This window comes from Balaenoptera ricei, chromosome 7 (genome assembly GCF_028023285.1).
Source record: "Balaenoptera ricei isolate mBalRic1 chromosome 7, mBalRic1.hap2, whole genome shotgun sequence".
NCBI classification, from domain to species: domain Eukaryota; kingdom Metazoa; phylum Chordata; class Mammalia; order Artiodactyla; family Balaenopteridae; genus Balaenoptera; species Balaenoptera ricei.
This window is the reverse complement of record NC_082645.1, coordinates 114,809,886-114,822,725: the sequence shown is the minus strand read 5'-3', so window position 1 is coordinate 114,822,725 and position 12,840 is coordinate 114,809,886. Positions and strand designations below refer to the sequence as shown.

Sequence of the window (12,840 nt, the reverse complement as noted above, 5' to 3'; positions counted from 1 at the left end):
GGCATGATGGTTGGTGCTCTAGCAGTCACCTTGGACCATGAGTGACCTTGAGAATGGAAGCCGCAACCAGGAGGGTAAAACAGAAAGAACCTGGGTCCCTGAGCCACACCAGCCTTGGACTGATGACCTCCAGATTTCACTTGAGAAATAAACTATCTTGTTTAAGTCACTGTTACTTTGTATCTTGTTATATGCAGCCAAACCTAACACTGACCCACTGACCTTCAGGACTACTTCTCATGCTAAAGGAGGCATTCAAAGGAGAAAACAACTGGCTACCAAGGGAAAATAATCCCCCACTCCTAGATTTGGGGGGACAAGTAAACAATCTTTAAGAAATGATGTCTCTGCTTAAGACCAGCTGGACTGAACTGAGTGTTGAAGCTACGGTGAGTTCCATCCCCATGATGTCATCACTTTGCCAGCAACGAAAGGGGAGGCAACTGCAGCTTTTAGGCTGCAGGGCAGTTGCTGCAATTAGGGAAGAGCCCAGTTCTCTTCTCTTGCTTCCCGACATCTATGTGCTGTTTCTCCCATACATTGAACCATAGCAGTGTCTGTTACTTTAGCTGCAAAACATTCCCACTGACGAATCCCTGGAGGGAAACTCTTCTCTCAGAGGCTCCAGGTGCCCTGTCCAGAACCAACACTACCAAAAGCTATGCAGGTCTGTCATACTCAGGGCATCTGACAATGTCTGTAAAATGATCACACATGTGGCTGCCTCAAGGTTCCCAGGCTCTCCACGGTCCCAGCAAGCACTGCGGCTTCATCAGGAATTGCCTGCGCTCACAGCCATCCTCTAGAGCTGGGCTTTTTTCTTTTTGTTCCCAAATAACCCATTAACTATGAGGCCAACTTCCATTTGGAACGTGCTCTCGGCTGCACCTTACTCTATTTAGAACGTGCGTGCCTGTTGCTCTTTTAATGAAGCTCTACTTCCCACACGAAAGCACAGGAGAGAACTAGGTTCATTTCCCATCAGGATCATACACAGACTTTTTCATTAATAATGTAGAGAAGACATTCTATATAAAATAAACTTCAATTTCTTCACCTGATCAATTTAAAATAGGGTGTAGAAAATGGCACACACACTATTTATGTGTGTATATATTTGTATGTATGTATTATTTAAAATAAAGCCTGAAGTACCATTATCCTGAAATTAAAAAGAAAAAAATAATCCCTCAATTTAGAGCCAAGGAAGAATTGAAGTTCCTTGATGTATATGCATAAACTAATTTTACGCAGCTATTTCCCCAAAACAGCAACAACAGTACCTCCCATCCCACATGCTCTTCTATAAAGTGACCTTACCACTCATTCCATCAAGGGAGATGTTGGAGGTGGCCACGTTCCCCAACCCCCTGAATGTGAAATAGCTCGTGACTACTTTCACAAAGTGTCACAGGAGTGACACTACGTGACTCCTGAGTCCAGGTCAGAAGAGGTGATGCAGCCTCTGCCTGGTTCTCTGGGGGAAGCCAACTGCCAAATAAGCAGTCCACCTACCCTGAAGCTGCCATGCTGGAGAGGGCACACGTAGTTCCTCCAGCCACCAACCCAGCCGAGTTCCCCGGCAACAGCCAGCATCAACTGCCATTCACACGAGTGAGCCATCGTGCCGGCCAACCTATCAAACCTTCCTAAGATCGCAGCCCCAGCTGACCTCTGACCATAACCAGAGGAGACACCATGGAAGAACTGCCCAGCTGAGGCCTCCCCCCACCCAGAGTCCTGACTCACAAAATTACCAATAAAATGCAAGGGTTGCTGTAAGCCAGTTTGCGGGTAATTTGTTATGTAGCAACAGTAACCAGAACACCGACTACCTTGGGGAAAGTATCCATAATCAAACTACCTTATCTGGGTATGTTTTTTAAATCTCTGACTTAAAACAACTGGAAGCAAACAGTGTACAAATACTTTAAAACTCAGGAAGAGTTTAGATAATCTGCAAGTAAGTTCACAGAAAGAGATAAGAACAAGGTCACTGGAAGTAAAAGAGTGAGCAAATGAGAATGTGAAAATTGGCAGAATTGAGACAGAAACAAACATTCTTAGGAAAGAGTGGTTTCTTTCCACCACGTGGGAAATTCCTCAGGTAGAAGCAATGCTCCTGGTTAAGCAAATGGAATGTTCCATGAATAAAACGACGTTGCTCCCTGAAATCTGCCTACCCCTCCCCCAAATGTTTGTGTTTTATTTTTAAATTTCCCCTGAACAAGCATACAATAGAATCTAGCTTGGAAGGTGTGGGCAGGCTCTGGAGGGGGCACCTTCAGGGGTGTGTGTCTGTGTTGTGAGGACAGGAGACGATCTGCAGGTCTGCAGAAAGGGGCAGAGGAGGAAAGACATTTAATCAACTTACCCACGTTTACCTTGACCTCTACATTCTCAAATACAGAACCAGTCAGCGTTCCATAGCCTGCCAGAGAAAGCCAAAGCTGCCTCCATGTCTTGCGTGCTCACGTGTCTGGAGCTTTTCCATGGTGCCAAGAAGATGGTTTGGTGGAAAACTCAGCCTTGACAAGGGTGAGTACAAGAAGTGTACTCAGATAGAATACCACCAGGTTTTATTTAAGTTCCTTTTTATTTTCCTCCACACTGGCAAAAGTTCCGAGGGAGCTTAAAGTTTTGTAAACATTTTAACTATCCCTCTTCCCCACCCCCCCCTTTTGAATTTACAAAGCAAAGGAGAGCAGGAGCCCCAATTTTTAATGGTTCCCCATCTCCTCATGCTATTTTGATCCAAAAACTATGTACAAGTCTGTAGCAGTCTCTGTATAGTTATTGTACATGTTTAAGAGGGAGGGAGGCAAAAAGGGACAGGGAGAATGGTGATCCAAAAGAATAAAAACAGAAACCCAAATATAATCATCCAAAACCAAACTGCTCTCAGAGCAACTCCAGCCTTCTTCGGGCAATGATGACAGAAAGAAAAGGCGCTCTACCAGGAGCCACCCGAACCACAGCACTTCTTGCACAGGGACGGACGGTCCAAAGGCTCCAGACCAAAGTGTGACTGGCAATTCCAGGTGATGTTCTGTGGGGGGTTGGCAGAGGCAGGAAGAGTACTGTTTATAAATAGGGCTTGAATACATTTGTATCTGAAGTGAAGGGGTATTAGGAGGCCACAACCAGAAGCCAGAACCAGGCTTCTCTCTCCTGTTCTCTCCCATCCCCTCCATCCCACTGCAATCTCCTGTATAGTGGTTTCCATGGATGAAGGTCTTAAAGATGGTCAGGTTTTGTATGTTCTTTTTTCAGAAAAGGCAAGCAACTTGCCATTCCAGAATCTTTAAACAAAACCTTTCGGGGCCACAGCAAGACACACACGCAATGCTCTGAGGAACCAGATGAAATTCCGGGCTTTTATCAGAAGCAGAAGTTTATCCCTATCCAAAATGAAATTACACAAATTCATACATATGGTAAAGATCCTAACTGCCTCTTAAACGAGACAAATTTTCAGCAGAAAGGCCCAAAACAAACTGGTCCTAGTCCTCTGAAGTAAAAATATTTATGGGAAAAAATCCGTTTTTGTAAGAAAGAAAAATTAAAAATAAGTCCCTCTCCCAGGCCACAGGGCTTCCTTTGTCCAATCAGGCTGGAGTATGCCAGGGGAGAAGTCAGCTTGCTTGGAAGTCACTATCTAATGAAGAAAACACAAGAATCCTTTCTCTGAAAGGATGCTCAGAAAGAAGAGGCGAGGGGTGTGCAACATCAAACCAATCAATCTAAACTCCATCCCACTCAGGGCCTCTTTGACGCAATCCCAGAGTTAGCGGTGGCAATGCAACCTTCAGACTGGAAGAGCTCTCACTGTCTCTGTCGGACACTCAAATCACAGTCCGTGGGCGTTTTTGTTGCTGGCCAATGTCTGTTACCATTAACTCTCTTCATGATTGCAGTCAGACCCCATGCCCATTTTTTTGGGGGGGGTGGGGGAGAAGGAGAAGAAAAACAAAATAGAAGGAAAAAAGTGACAAGAGAAAGTAAATTGCTATTGGCAGATCCCAACACACTTTCTGGGAGACAGTAGGTGAAATCACGGCACAGTAAACACGTCTGCCCAAAATCAGCCTTGTTGGGGAGTAATCCCAACTGCCACCCCCAAGACACAGGGTCTGGTCCACTTATCTACAGTCTGAGATGCTCACCAACAAAAATGGTTTAAAGAATCTTGGACACAAAGGGCTGGAAGAAAAAGCCTGAGATGATCGGTTCTGTGATTTGTTGCAGTGATAAAGAGTATATGGTGAGTAAGTGTCGTGTCCAAAGGTGCAGAATCCATGGTCAGCAGAGAAAAGAGGGAAGGCCAGTCCGCTCTGGCAGGTGCTCAGTAGTCATCCAAAGTCTCGATTTCACCCATATTGAGTCGCTCCGATGAAGCATTGACTGAAAACCCTGCAGGGAAAAATTGGCAACGAGTGACTGACCACACCCAGACAACCATGTGGCTCAAATTCTAGGCAGGCAGCTGGAATTTTAGTCTCCTGTTTCTGAGCACACAAACAGGGATACTAAAAGGAGGGAGAAGAAAGGATAAAAGTCAATGTAATGGTTCTTTTGCCCTTCCAATTACACATTCTATTTTTATATGTTTTATCTTAAGGTTCTGATATAATTTAATTAGGGAGGAAACACACACACACACATACACCCAGCACCACTGCTTAAAAAGAATTGCAAACCACTGCCTTAGAGAGTCCTGAGTAGAGCCTGGGTTGTAACTGTGTTTTAAGGCCAGGCTGGCTAGGGGGGAAAGTTCATTCAGAAGGTGTACCTTAAAAGAATGGGGCAGGGGGAGGACAGGAATAACACACTAAGTACTTTGTAATCACTCGACCAAATGATTGTGAAATGTGAGTGGGAATAACACTATCGGGTTGGCCAAAAATTTCGTTCAGGTTTTTCCGCAAGATGTTATAGAAAAACCCAAATGAACTTTTTGGCCAACCCAATACTTCAGCCCCATTCGCTATCGGGAATACTTTGGGTCCGAAAGTTTGTCAAAGTTCTGGTCAAGAGATTTTGCTTTCAGTGGTAGGAGGCTCCAGGGAAGACCCACTACAAGATCCTTAGAGCCCTCAGATGTTCTTCCTGTCACACAGCAGATAGCATAAAAACATTAAACTACTTTATTCAACTCAATCTACTCTAAGTAGACCAGCAAAGGCAAGGATTTCATTTAGCAATATTAATTGACTGAAATGCAACCTGGTTGAGAAAAAGCAGTACTAGCACAGCCACTGAAGGCAACAAGCAGCACTTACAAACACTACTGAGGTTTGAAAACCTAATGCCATCAGCCACGTGTAATTTTTCAATAAACTCCATGATCAGAGATTGATAAAAAGTACTATTAACAGGGCCTCTTTAGAATGAGTGATTCTCAAAAAGCTTTCAGTTCATCCACCCTAAATGAAATCCCAAACTGTTTCAGCTGCTATTTGAATATCAAAAAGTAAACAGGCGATGCTCTCCAGTCTAAAGGCAGTTCTGTTAACATTGAGTTTTCTGCCCCCTCCTTTTTGTTCTTTAATGTTCAAGTTTTCAAATACACATTTTAAATGTACCAATAATAAACAAAAAATGTCTTACATAATAAAAATAGCTTAATTACATTACATTCTTGATTCCAAAATATCATGATTTGAAAAAATAAACATGCCTATTTATTAACCAAGGAAGCTGTGGTACAAGCTGCTTACAAGGCCTCCTACTGGGAGAGGCTAGGATTCCAAATCCCAACCTGAGTTCTACCCCTCAACTGTGTTCCCATAACCTGCAAGATTTTTTTCCCTTGAAAATAATGAAAGGCTTAGTGTTCATATTTGAAAATAACAGTTAATTAGGTAAGTGTAAAAACCTAAAGACCAAACAGTTTATGAAATGAACTATTACTCTATTCCAAAGCAGGTTTTTCTTTGACTTCACATATATCTCAAGAACAAATGAAATGTGATAAAAACAATAATGAGCTACATGAAATAAAAGTGGGAATGTAACAAAAACACAAACTAAAACAATTTTAGTCATACAAAGACAGGAAGGGAAAAGAAGCCTGGGGCCAAAAAAAGTTAAGTATTTGCTGCTATAATATGACGATTACCGGGCTGGGCTTTTAGCAGACATGGTCTCATTTACCTGTCAAAAAAACCAGTAAGGAGGGCACGTCTCCTCCCCACTTGACAGAAGGGCGAGCTCTGGGATATAATGAGACCCCATGCAATACAAATGAGGATGTAAGCCCAATATGCCCAGCTCTAAAGACTATATTAGGTTCAGAACAACAGACTCCCACTCACATAATTTCTTTAAGGTTTGGGAGACTGTTTCTATAAGGAAAGTATGACTGGTGAAAAAATGGTATTGTGTGTGTATATTTCTCATATCCAAGTACAGGATGCTGGCTCACAATGGCACTTGGTAGCTCGAAAAACTAGAGGAAAACACAAGAGTACAATGGAGGACATGATCATTAAAATGAAGCTGGGATCTCTCTGAAGGTTTGTTTTAGAAGCAAAATTCTCTTTTGATCAACGACCGCTTTCTCAATGGATACTTCGGGGTCAAATTTGAACCTGTTTTCCCATTATGTGCATGGGGAACTTGTGACTGATGGATATTTGTTAATTTTTCTTAATCTACAAGTCAATAAGGCATCTACCAATTAAAAACAATAATAAATGGATATGAGCAGGTAAGGGGCAGAAATTATCAGAGGAATTTCCAGAGGAAAGTTTAGTTGAGCAGAAATTCTCATTAAATGGTCCAAGCAAGAGCCCACCCAAGTGAGCTTCTTCAGTATTTTGTTGAACAGTTTTACTTCCCTTATATTTAATTTTTTTTTCTTCTCTTTCAAGATATATATTCCTTAAAACTCTATTCCTAGAATGACCTATGTCTCATTCCCTTGAAGGGGGATTTTAAGTCCCTTTCTTTCTTAGGTCTATAATAGGAGATGGGGTCAGATCAGATATTTAATCCAAAAACCTTTACCTCATTTTCAGTGGAACCTTTTCCCTGAGAACCTTTCCCCCCCCCTCCCCCCACCAAGTACCACAGCTAAATAGCGGGGGATTCTTAGCTAGAACTCACAACCAGAACTGAAGGAACACTCTTAAATCTACATTCACCTATCTCTGTCAAAACTGGATAAAATTTTGGACTGTTCCATCCATCCTTAACATAAACTTCCAAGACATGCAGAAGAAAACGAAATTTCGCCAGATCTCTAGGTTTCCAAAGCCAGCTTGCAGAGCGCCGGTTCCAGAGGGCAATCCTCAAAGCTGGGTTTCTGTTACTGATACTTTGATTTCTCCAGGGCAGGAAACCTCTGAAGTATGGATCCTACCAAGGGCAGAGCAATCTACCTCTTGCTGTGCTATCAGCTCTTTCACCTCTGCATCATGCCTCCTAGTCACTTCACACTCAATCTACCCAGCGCTGCAACGTTGCGTCATTCCCCCGTAAGCCTGCCTCCTAGTCACTTCACACTCAATCTACCCAGCGCTGCAACGCCGCGTCATTCCCCCGTAAGCCTGCTCCACTTTCCAGGGCTCATCATGTTAGCAAAAGGGCAACTCTTTTCATCCTGCTGCCCAAACCTTTCCATTCTCCTTGTCCATCCCCTAAATTCCTAAAATCCATCTAACTCCTCTCCATCTCCACTGCCAAAACCCTATTCCAGGCCACCAGTATCTTTCACCTGGTCTATACTGCAGCCTCCTAACTGGTCTGCCTGACCAATCTGCCACCTTTGCCAATGTAACCATTCTATTCCAGACAACACAGTTTCATAATAGCCTATTCTACATCCATAAATAGAGAATAATTTTAATTTCATCATTGCCTGTGAGGTTGTTAGGCCAATTTAAGAAACACAGGTGGCCCATCAGCTTTGCCTATGCTGTTTATTATTCCAGAAACACCATTCCTTATTCTTCCTGTCTTTCAAAGCCCCAATTCAGGTGTCACCTTTTCCCCAAGGCTGGCTGCCCTGTATGAAGACACCGGTCCTCAGCGTTAGGTAAGAGTAGCCATGGGTAACACAGACGAGTGAAAACAGGCCTGCTCTGAAACCCCAGCTGCACTGCCAAATGCTGTGTGACTCTGGGAAATGTCCTGAATCCTCTAGGCCTTGGTTTACTCATTGGTAAAGCTGGAACATCACCTCATAATGCAGGATAATTATGAGAACTGTATTATACATACAGTGAATGTCAACAAATACTGGTTCTTTTCTGTGAACATCTGATTGGATTTATGGTCTGCTTCCACACAAATCAGCACTTTAAATTTTAAACAACTTTTGCTGTTGTCCATTAGCATTATTTTCCAACTAAATTGAAAGTTTTTTTTAACGAAATTCATATTAGATATGAAAAAAGACTTTAAAACTGAAGGCACCGTACAATGTATTACTTTTCTTACTCCCTATAGCAGATGAGGCATAGCTCTTGCACTGAGATGCCCGGTAAATACTGACTACTAATTTTGAACTGGTCAAAAACATTCATTTTTTATAAGAAGTATTTCCCTTCATGAAAAACATTCCACCATGGGACTCACATATAATCTCCCCCCAACACCCAGCTAAGACATTAGGCCTGTGCTCACCTAATAAACTCGGATCTGCTCGGACCATCTTCTGCTTTTTCTTCTTCTTGCCACTTTGTACAGCTTCAAAATTGGACTGTTGGTTGTTGCTTTGATTGGTCTGAAATACTGAATGGAGTGCACTGTGGTTCATCCCCCACACAGAGTCCTGTAAAATGAGATAGCACAGCTGAGGTTACACGGTGGATACAGGCTTGGCCCACCCTAAGGAAATGGCTGATCTGGCCTCACCTTACCAAGGATGAGTTTAAAAACAGAAAGCCTACCATGGATTCTGGTAGTAACGAAACTAAGAACAGTCCACTGAGCCACGCTTTCCCTTCATTTAGATTCAGACATTCCACTTAAGCTCTGTCTCCACAAGGCCCGTCCTGCTAACTCCAGGTGTCCACACTGCTGTGACAGCACAGCTGTCAAAACCTCTCCAGATATACATGGAATCTGTATCATCCACTAGGAATTGGCTCTTTGGCAATCCACACCTCTCACCTACTCAAAGTGGAAGGTCCCTTTGTTCTCCGGGCCCATGAACACTGTGTGAAATGTCTGGCAGGTTACAGTACTGTCAGTACTGGGTACCAGTGGATCCTGAGCAGCAGAGAGCTAACATTTGTAAGTTGTAACTATTTAAAACCAAATTTATGGTCTATGACAAGTTGGAATTTGCAATTTGACAGAGGCACTTGTATGAACCAAGAACAATGGGGCTGATATGCCTAACAGAGAATGAATGGCTATATTTGCTAATTGGGAAATTCACAAAGGTCTCTGGACCCTGTCTGAAAATATCAAGTCCACCATGTTTTAAAAGGTTCCAGTCATGTGATGTACAAAAATGGGAACACTGTTCTAATTTTCATTTCTCTGGCTGCTCAACACTTCAAGACATTAACACTCACAAGGGCACTGCACTCACTCTGCTGCCTCCTACCTGCTGCTGCGGCGGCGGCTGTTGCTGCTGCGGCTGCCGCTGGCTGGCTTTCTGTTTGGCGCGGCGCTCGAGGAACTGCTTGGCAAACTCCTTGGCCTCAGAGGTATCTCCTAAATAGGCCCTAATGTAATCATGGACCTCATAAGGAGATTCTACTTCTTTCAGGAAAGAAACAAATGTGGGAACTGTAATGTGAGAGGGAACAAGACATAAAGAGTAACAATGAAATATCACACAGAAGAGATCAGTTTCAGTTCTTAATATATTTTAACACCTAATACAGACATTAATGATGGAAACTTGAAAGGCATGCAGCTATTATGTTAAATATTCTTCAGTCTCCTCTGGAGTAGTAGTCGGGGGGGACCCACTAGCACTGCAATGCCCCCAAATCATCTGAAATAGCACAGAGACAAAGACACCATGCATGTTTAGTTTCACTAAACGTTATTTTGGTAGAAACTAAAAGTCATGTTGATCGAAACAACTGCTTGCCTAAGGCTAAAGTCATCTGGAGATTCATTTCTTTTTTCCTTAAATTCAATCAGTATTTATTAAGTGTGATAATGTGGGCAGGCACCACAACAGATACTGAAGATATAGGCATAGCCTCCTTTCACTTCACTGAGATATCCTAAGTTTACAAGAAAAACGGAACATGAAGCAGTGTGGTGCAGGAGGAAAGCACAAGTATCAGAGTTAGACAGACATGGGTTTAAAACCTGATTCTGAAATTTGCTGACTGTGTGACCTTGATGAGTTACTTAACCGTTCTGAGCCTCCGTTTCCTAATTTATAAAATGGGGATAACATCACCTACATTGTAAACGTGTATCATAAAGTTACTGCAAAAATTAGATACCTAGGATAACACATGTTAACCCCTAGAAAGTGCCTAGTACATGGTAGGTGCTTAATGGATGGTAGCCATTGCTATTTTTCACTACTGTTTCCTCTGGCTCAGGCGGACCATTAGCTAGTGTTACAATGCTACAAAGGAACCCTTCAATTCCTTTACTGCTCTGTTTTTAAAAGATTCTTGGTTTTAGAAAAGACATCAGAGGTGGACTAGTTCAACAAAGCCCATGAGTTATGGGAATCCCTTCCACACCAAGCTGGCGGGTAATGGAAAGACTCACTTCCATCTAAGGCTGATAATCCTCTTTGTGAACAACTAACAATTAGCAAGTTTTTCTTCAAACTGCGCTGAAATCTTTTCACTTGCATACATTATGGGCCTTAGCTTTATCCTACACAAAATAAGTCTACTTGCTCTGTCACATGATTCCCACCCCTGCCCCCAAAGGCAGGAAGGGAAAAACCTCACATCACCTCAGTCTTGTATTGCCCAGGCTGACCTCTGTCCCCACTATAACAGTTACTCTCCTTTGTCCATCTGGCAATGCCCCCCAGAAAATGAGCAGTATGGAACTATGACCTCTTCTGCTCTGTACATCATAAGACAGCCTAAGATAGCATCTACTTTTTGGTAACCACTGATAACCTATTTCAGCATAGTATTATAGAACTTTTCTATAATACTGTTAAAGAGTGAAGTTCCTACGGTAGGTGCAGGACTTGACCTCCATCAGATTTCACCTCTTGAGTGTTGTTGGCCCATCATCATTCCAATTTTCTAACTCTTTGTGGGTCCTGCTCTGCCATTCCACATGCTGGGTTTCCCTCCCCAATTCTTACCATCCAAGTTATTTGCCGTATTAAGGGCATGAAGCATCTGTTCACACCACTGGGTAAATCCATCTTGGGCTTTATTTACTCCCTGAAAGAGCTTCAGCAATTTTTCTTCTTCTTCTACTTTCTTATTCTGCCGGTTAGACACACCTACAGATTTACTAAAGCAAAACAACAGGGCGATATTATATTCCCAGAAACTGTTACTATATGATTATACTCTAACACCATAAATAGATAATGTCTTGGCAACACTGGATGGCTGCCCAGCAATCCAATTCTTGGCTCCAAAAATGAAAACAAACAAACAAACAACAACAAATCCGAAACAAAAAAACTGAAATACTGGGGGGGGGGGGGGGGGGGGGGCGCGGTTACTCAATACCCCTTAAAATCTAGCCTCAGTTAATACATTCTAGTTTGTGAATACAGGGCTTCTTTACAGAGAAATTATTAAATGCTCCCCTATGTGTCCTTCAGTAAGATTTTAAATTTTGCTAAGCCTCAGTTTCCTCATCTGTAAAATGGCACTAATACTGCTTTGGGTTATCAAAAGGAATAAAGACACTATATGCAAAGGCCTAGAGCATAGTGCCTGGCAAAAATGCTCAATAAACTGACAGTTATTTAGTGTCCTATTCATAACACATTAAGCCCTCAATCAAGAAGAAATATTCTGACAACACTACCATTTATTAAGTAGTTACTATGTGCCAGGCACTTTACTAACTACTTCACATGTATTCATTTACCTTTTAGAACCACACCCATGAAGTTATCATCTTCATTTTACAGATGAGGGAACTGAGGCTCAAAGAGGTTCCCTCTTGCCCAAGGTCACACAGCTAATAAGTGGTACTGCTGGGATTTGAGTTCATGTATTTAACGTTAAAACCCATGTTCGTTCAATAAAACTGTATACTGAGGAAAGAAAGATGAATGTAAAATGTGACTAATTTATCATAAAAATAAAATGGTTTTAGTGTTTATAATACTCATAGTATAAGTAACTTAAAAATATAAATTTAGAGAAAAATGCTAAAATCTAGAGAATACCTTGGTGAAATATTCCACAGCAATAACAAAAATATTAAGTGGTTACCATGTGACAGGCAATGGACTAACTGTCCAGACCCCAAAGGAGCTCCTAGTAGTAATACAGATGTGTTTCCACAGGGAAGAAAAGCAATCATCAAACTATGACCTCACGTGCTAGGATAGAGGTGAAAATAAGTAAAATCTACATAACTACCTTTCTCTGGCCACCCCATATTCTACTCCTCACACGCCGCTTCCCCCAACCCACCAAAGAGCATAGGTTGATCATTTTGAGCCCTACCTGAGACTGGCGTTGTTTTTGTTTTTGTTTGTTGAATTCCTGGGTCCCACCTCTTTCACTGCATCATCCCAGAATCCCATGTTGGAGTTTTTAGTGTCAGCATTACTCCAGATACTACTGACTAGGTCAGATGCCCACTGGTTAGGGGGACCAGCATTTATAGAGCCCCAAACAGAATTCCCAAGGCTGGTGTGCAGGTTGGAATGCTGTTAAAGAAAAGGAGACAGATAATTACAGTTAACAATAT

At 42.2% G+C, this 12,840-nt stretch overlaps 1 protein-coding gene across 4 annotated transcripts in view; it reads right to left on the bottom strand.

The window, feature by feature from the left end:
* Positions 1-3,363: 3,363 nt before the first annotated feature.
* Positions 3,364-12,840, bottom strand: part of GIGYF2 (GRB10 interacting GYF protein 2) — a 126,098-nt gene continuing 116,621 nt past the window's right edge. For 3 of the 4 annotated variants that reach the window (XM_059928955.1, XM_059928954.1, XM_059928953.1), the window contains 5 exons: positions 12,594-12,799; positions 11,261-11,415; positions 9,563-9,747; positions 8,632-8,779; positions 3,364-4,413 (listed from right to left, as the gene is read on the bottom strand). In XM_059928955.1, coding sequence (XP_059784938.1) covers positions 4,346-4,413; positions 8,632-8,779; positions 9,563-9,747; positions 11,261-11,415; positions 12,594-12,799 — 762 coding nt within the window. In that variant the 3' untranslated portion in view covers positions 3,364-4,345. Of the gene's footprint in view, positions 4,414-8,631; positions 8,780-9,562; positions 9,748-11,260; positions 11,416-12,593; positions 12,800-12,840 lie in introns of those variants that run through there. The other variant, XM_059928956.1, reaches the window with a different exon arrangement.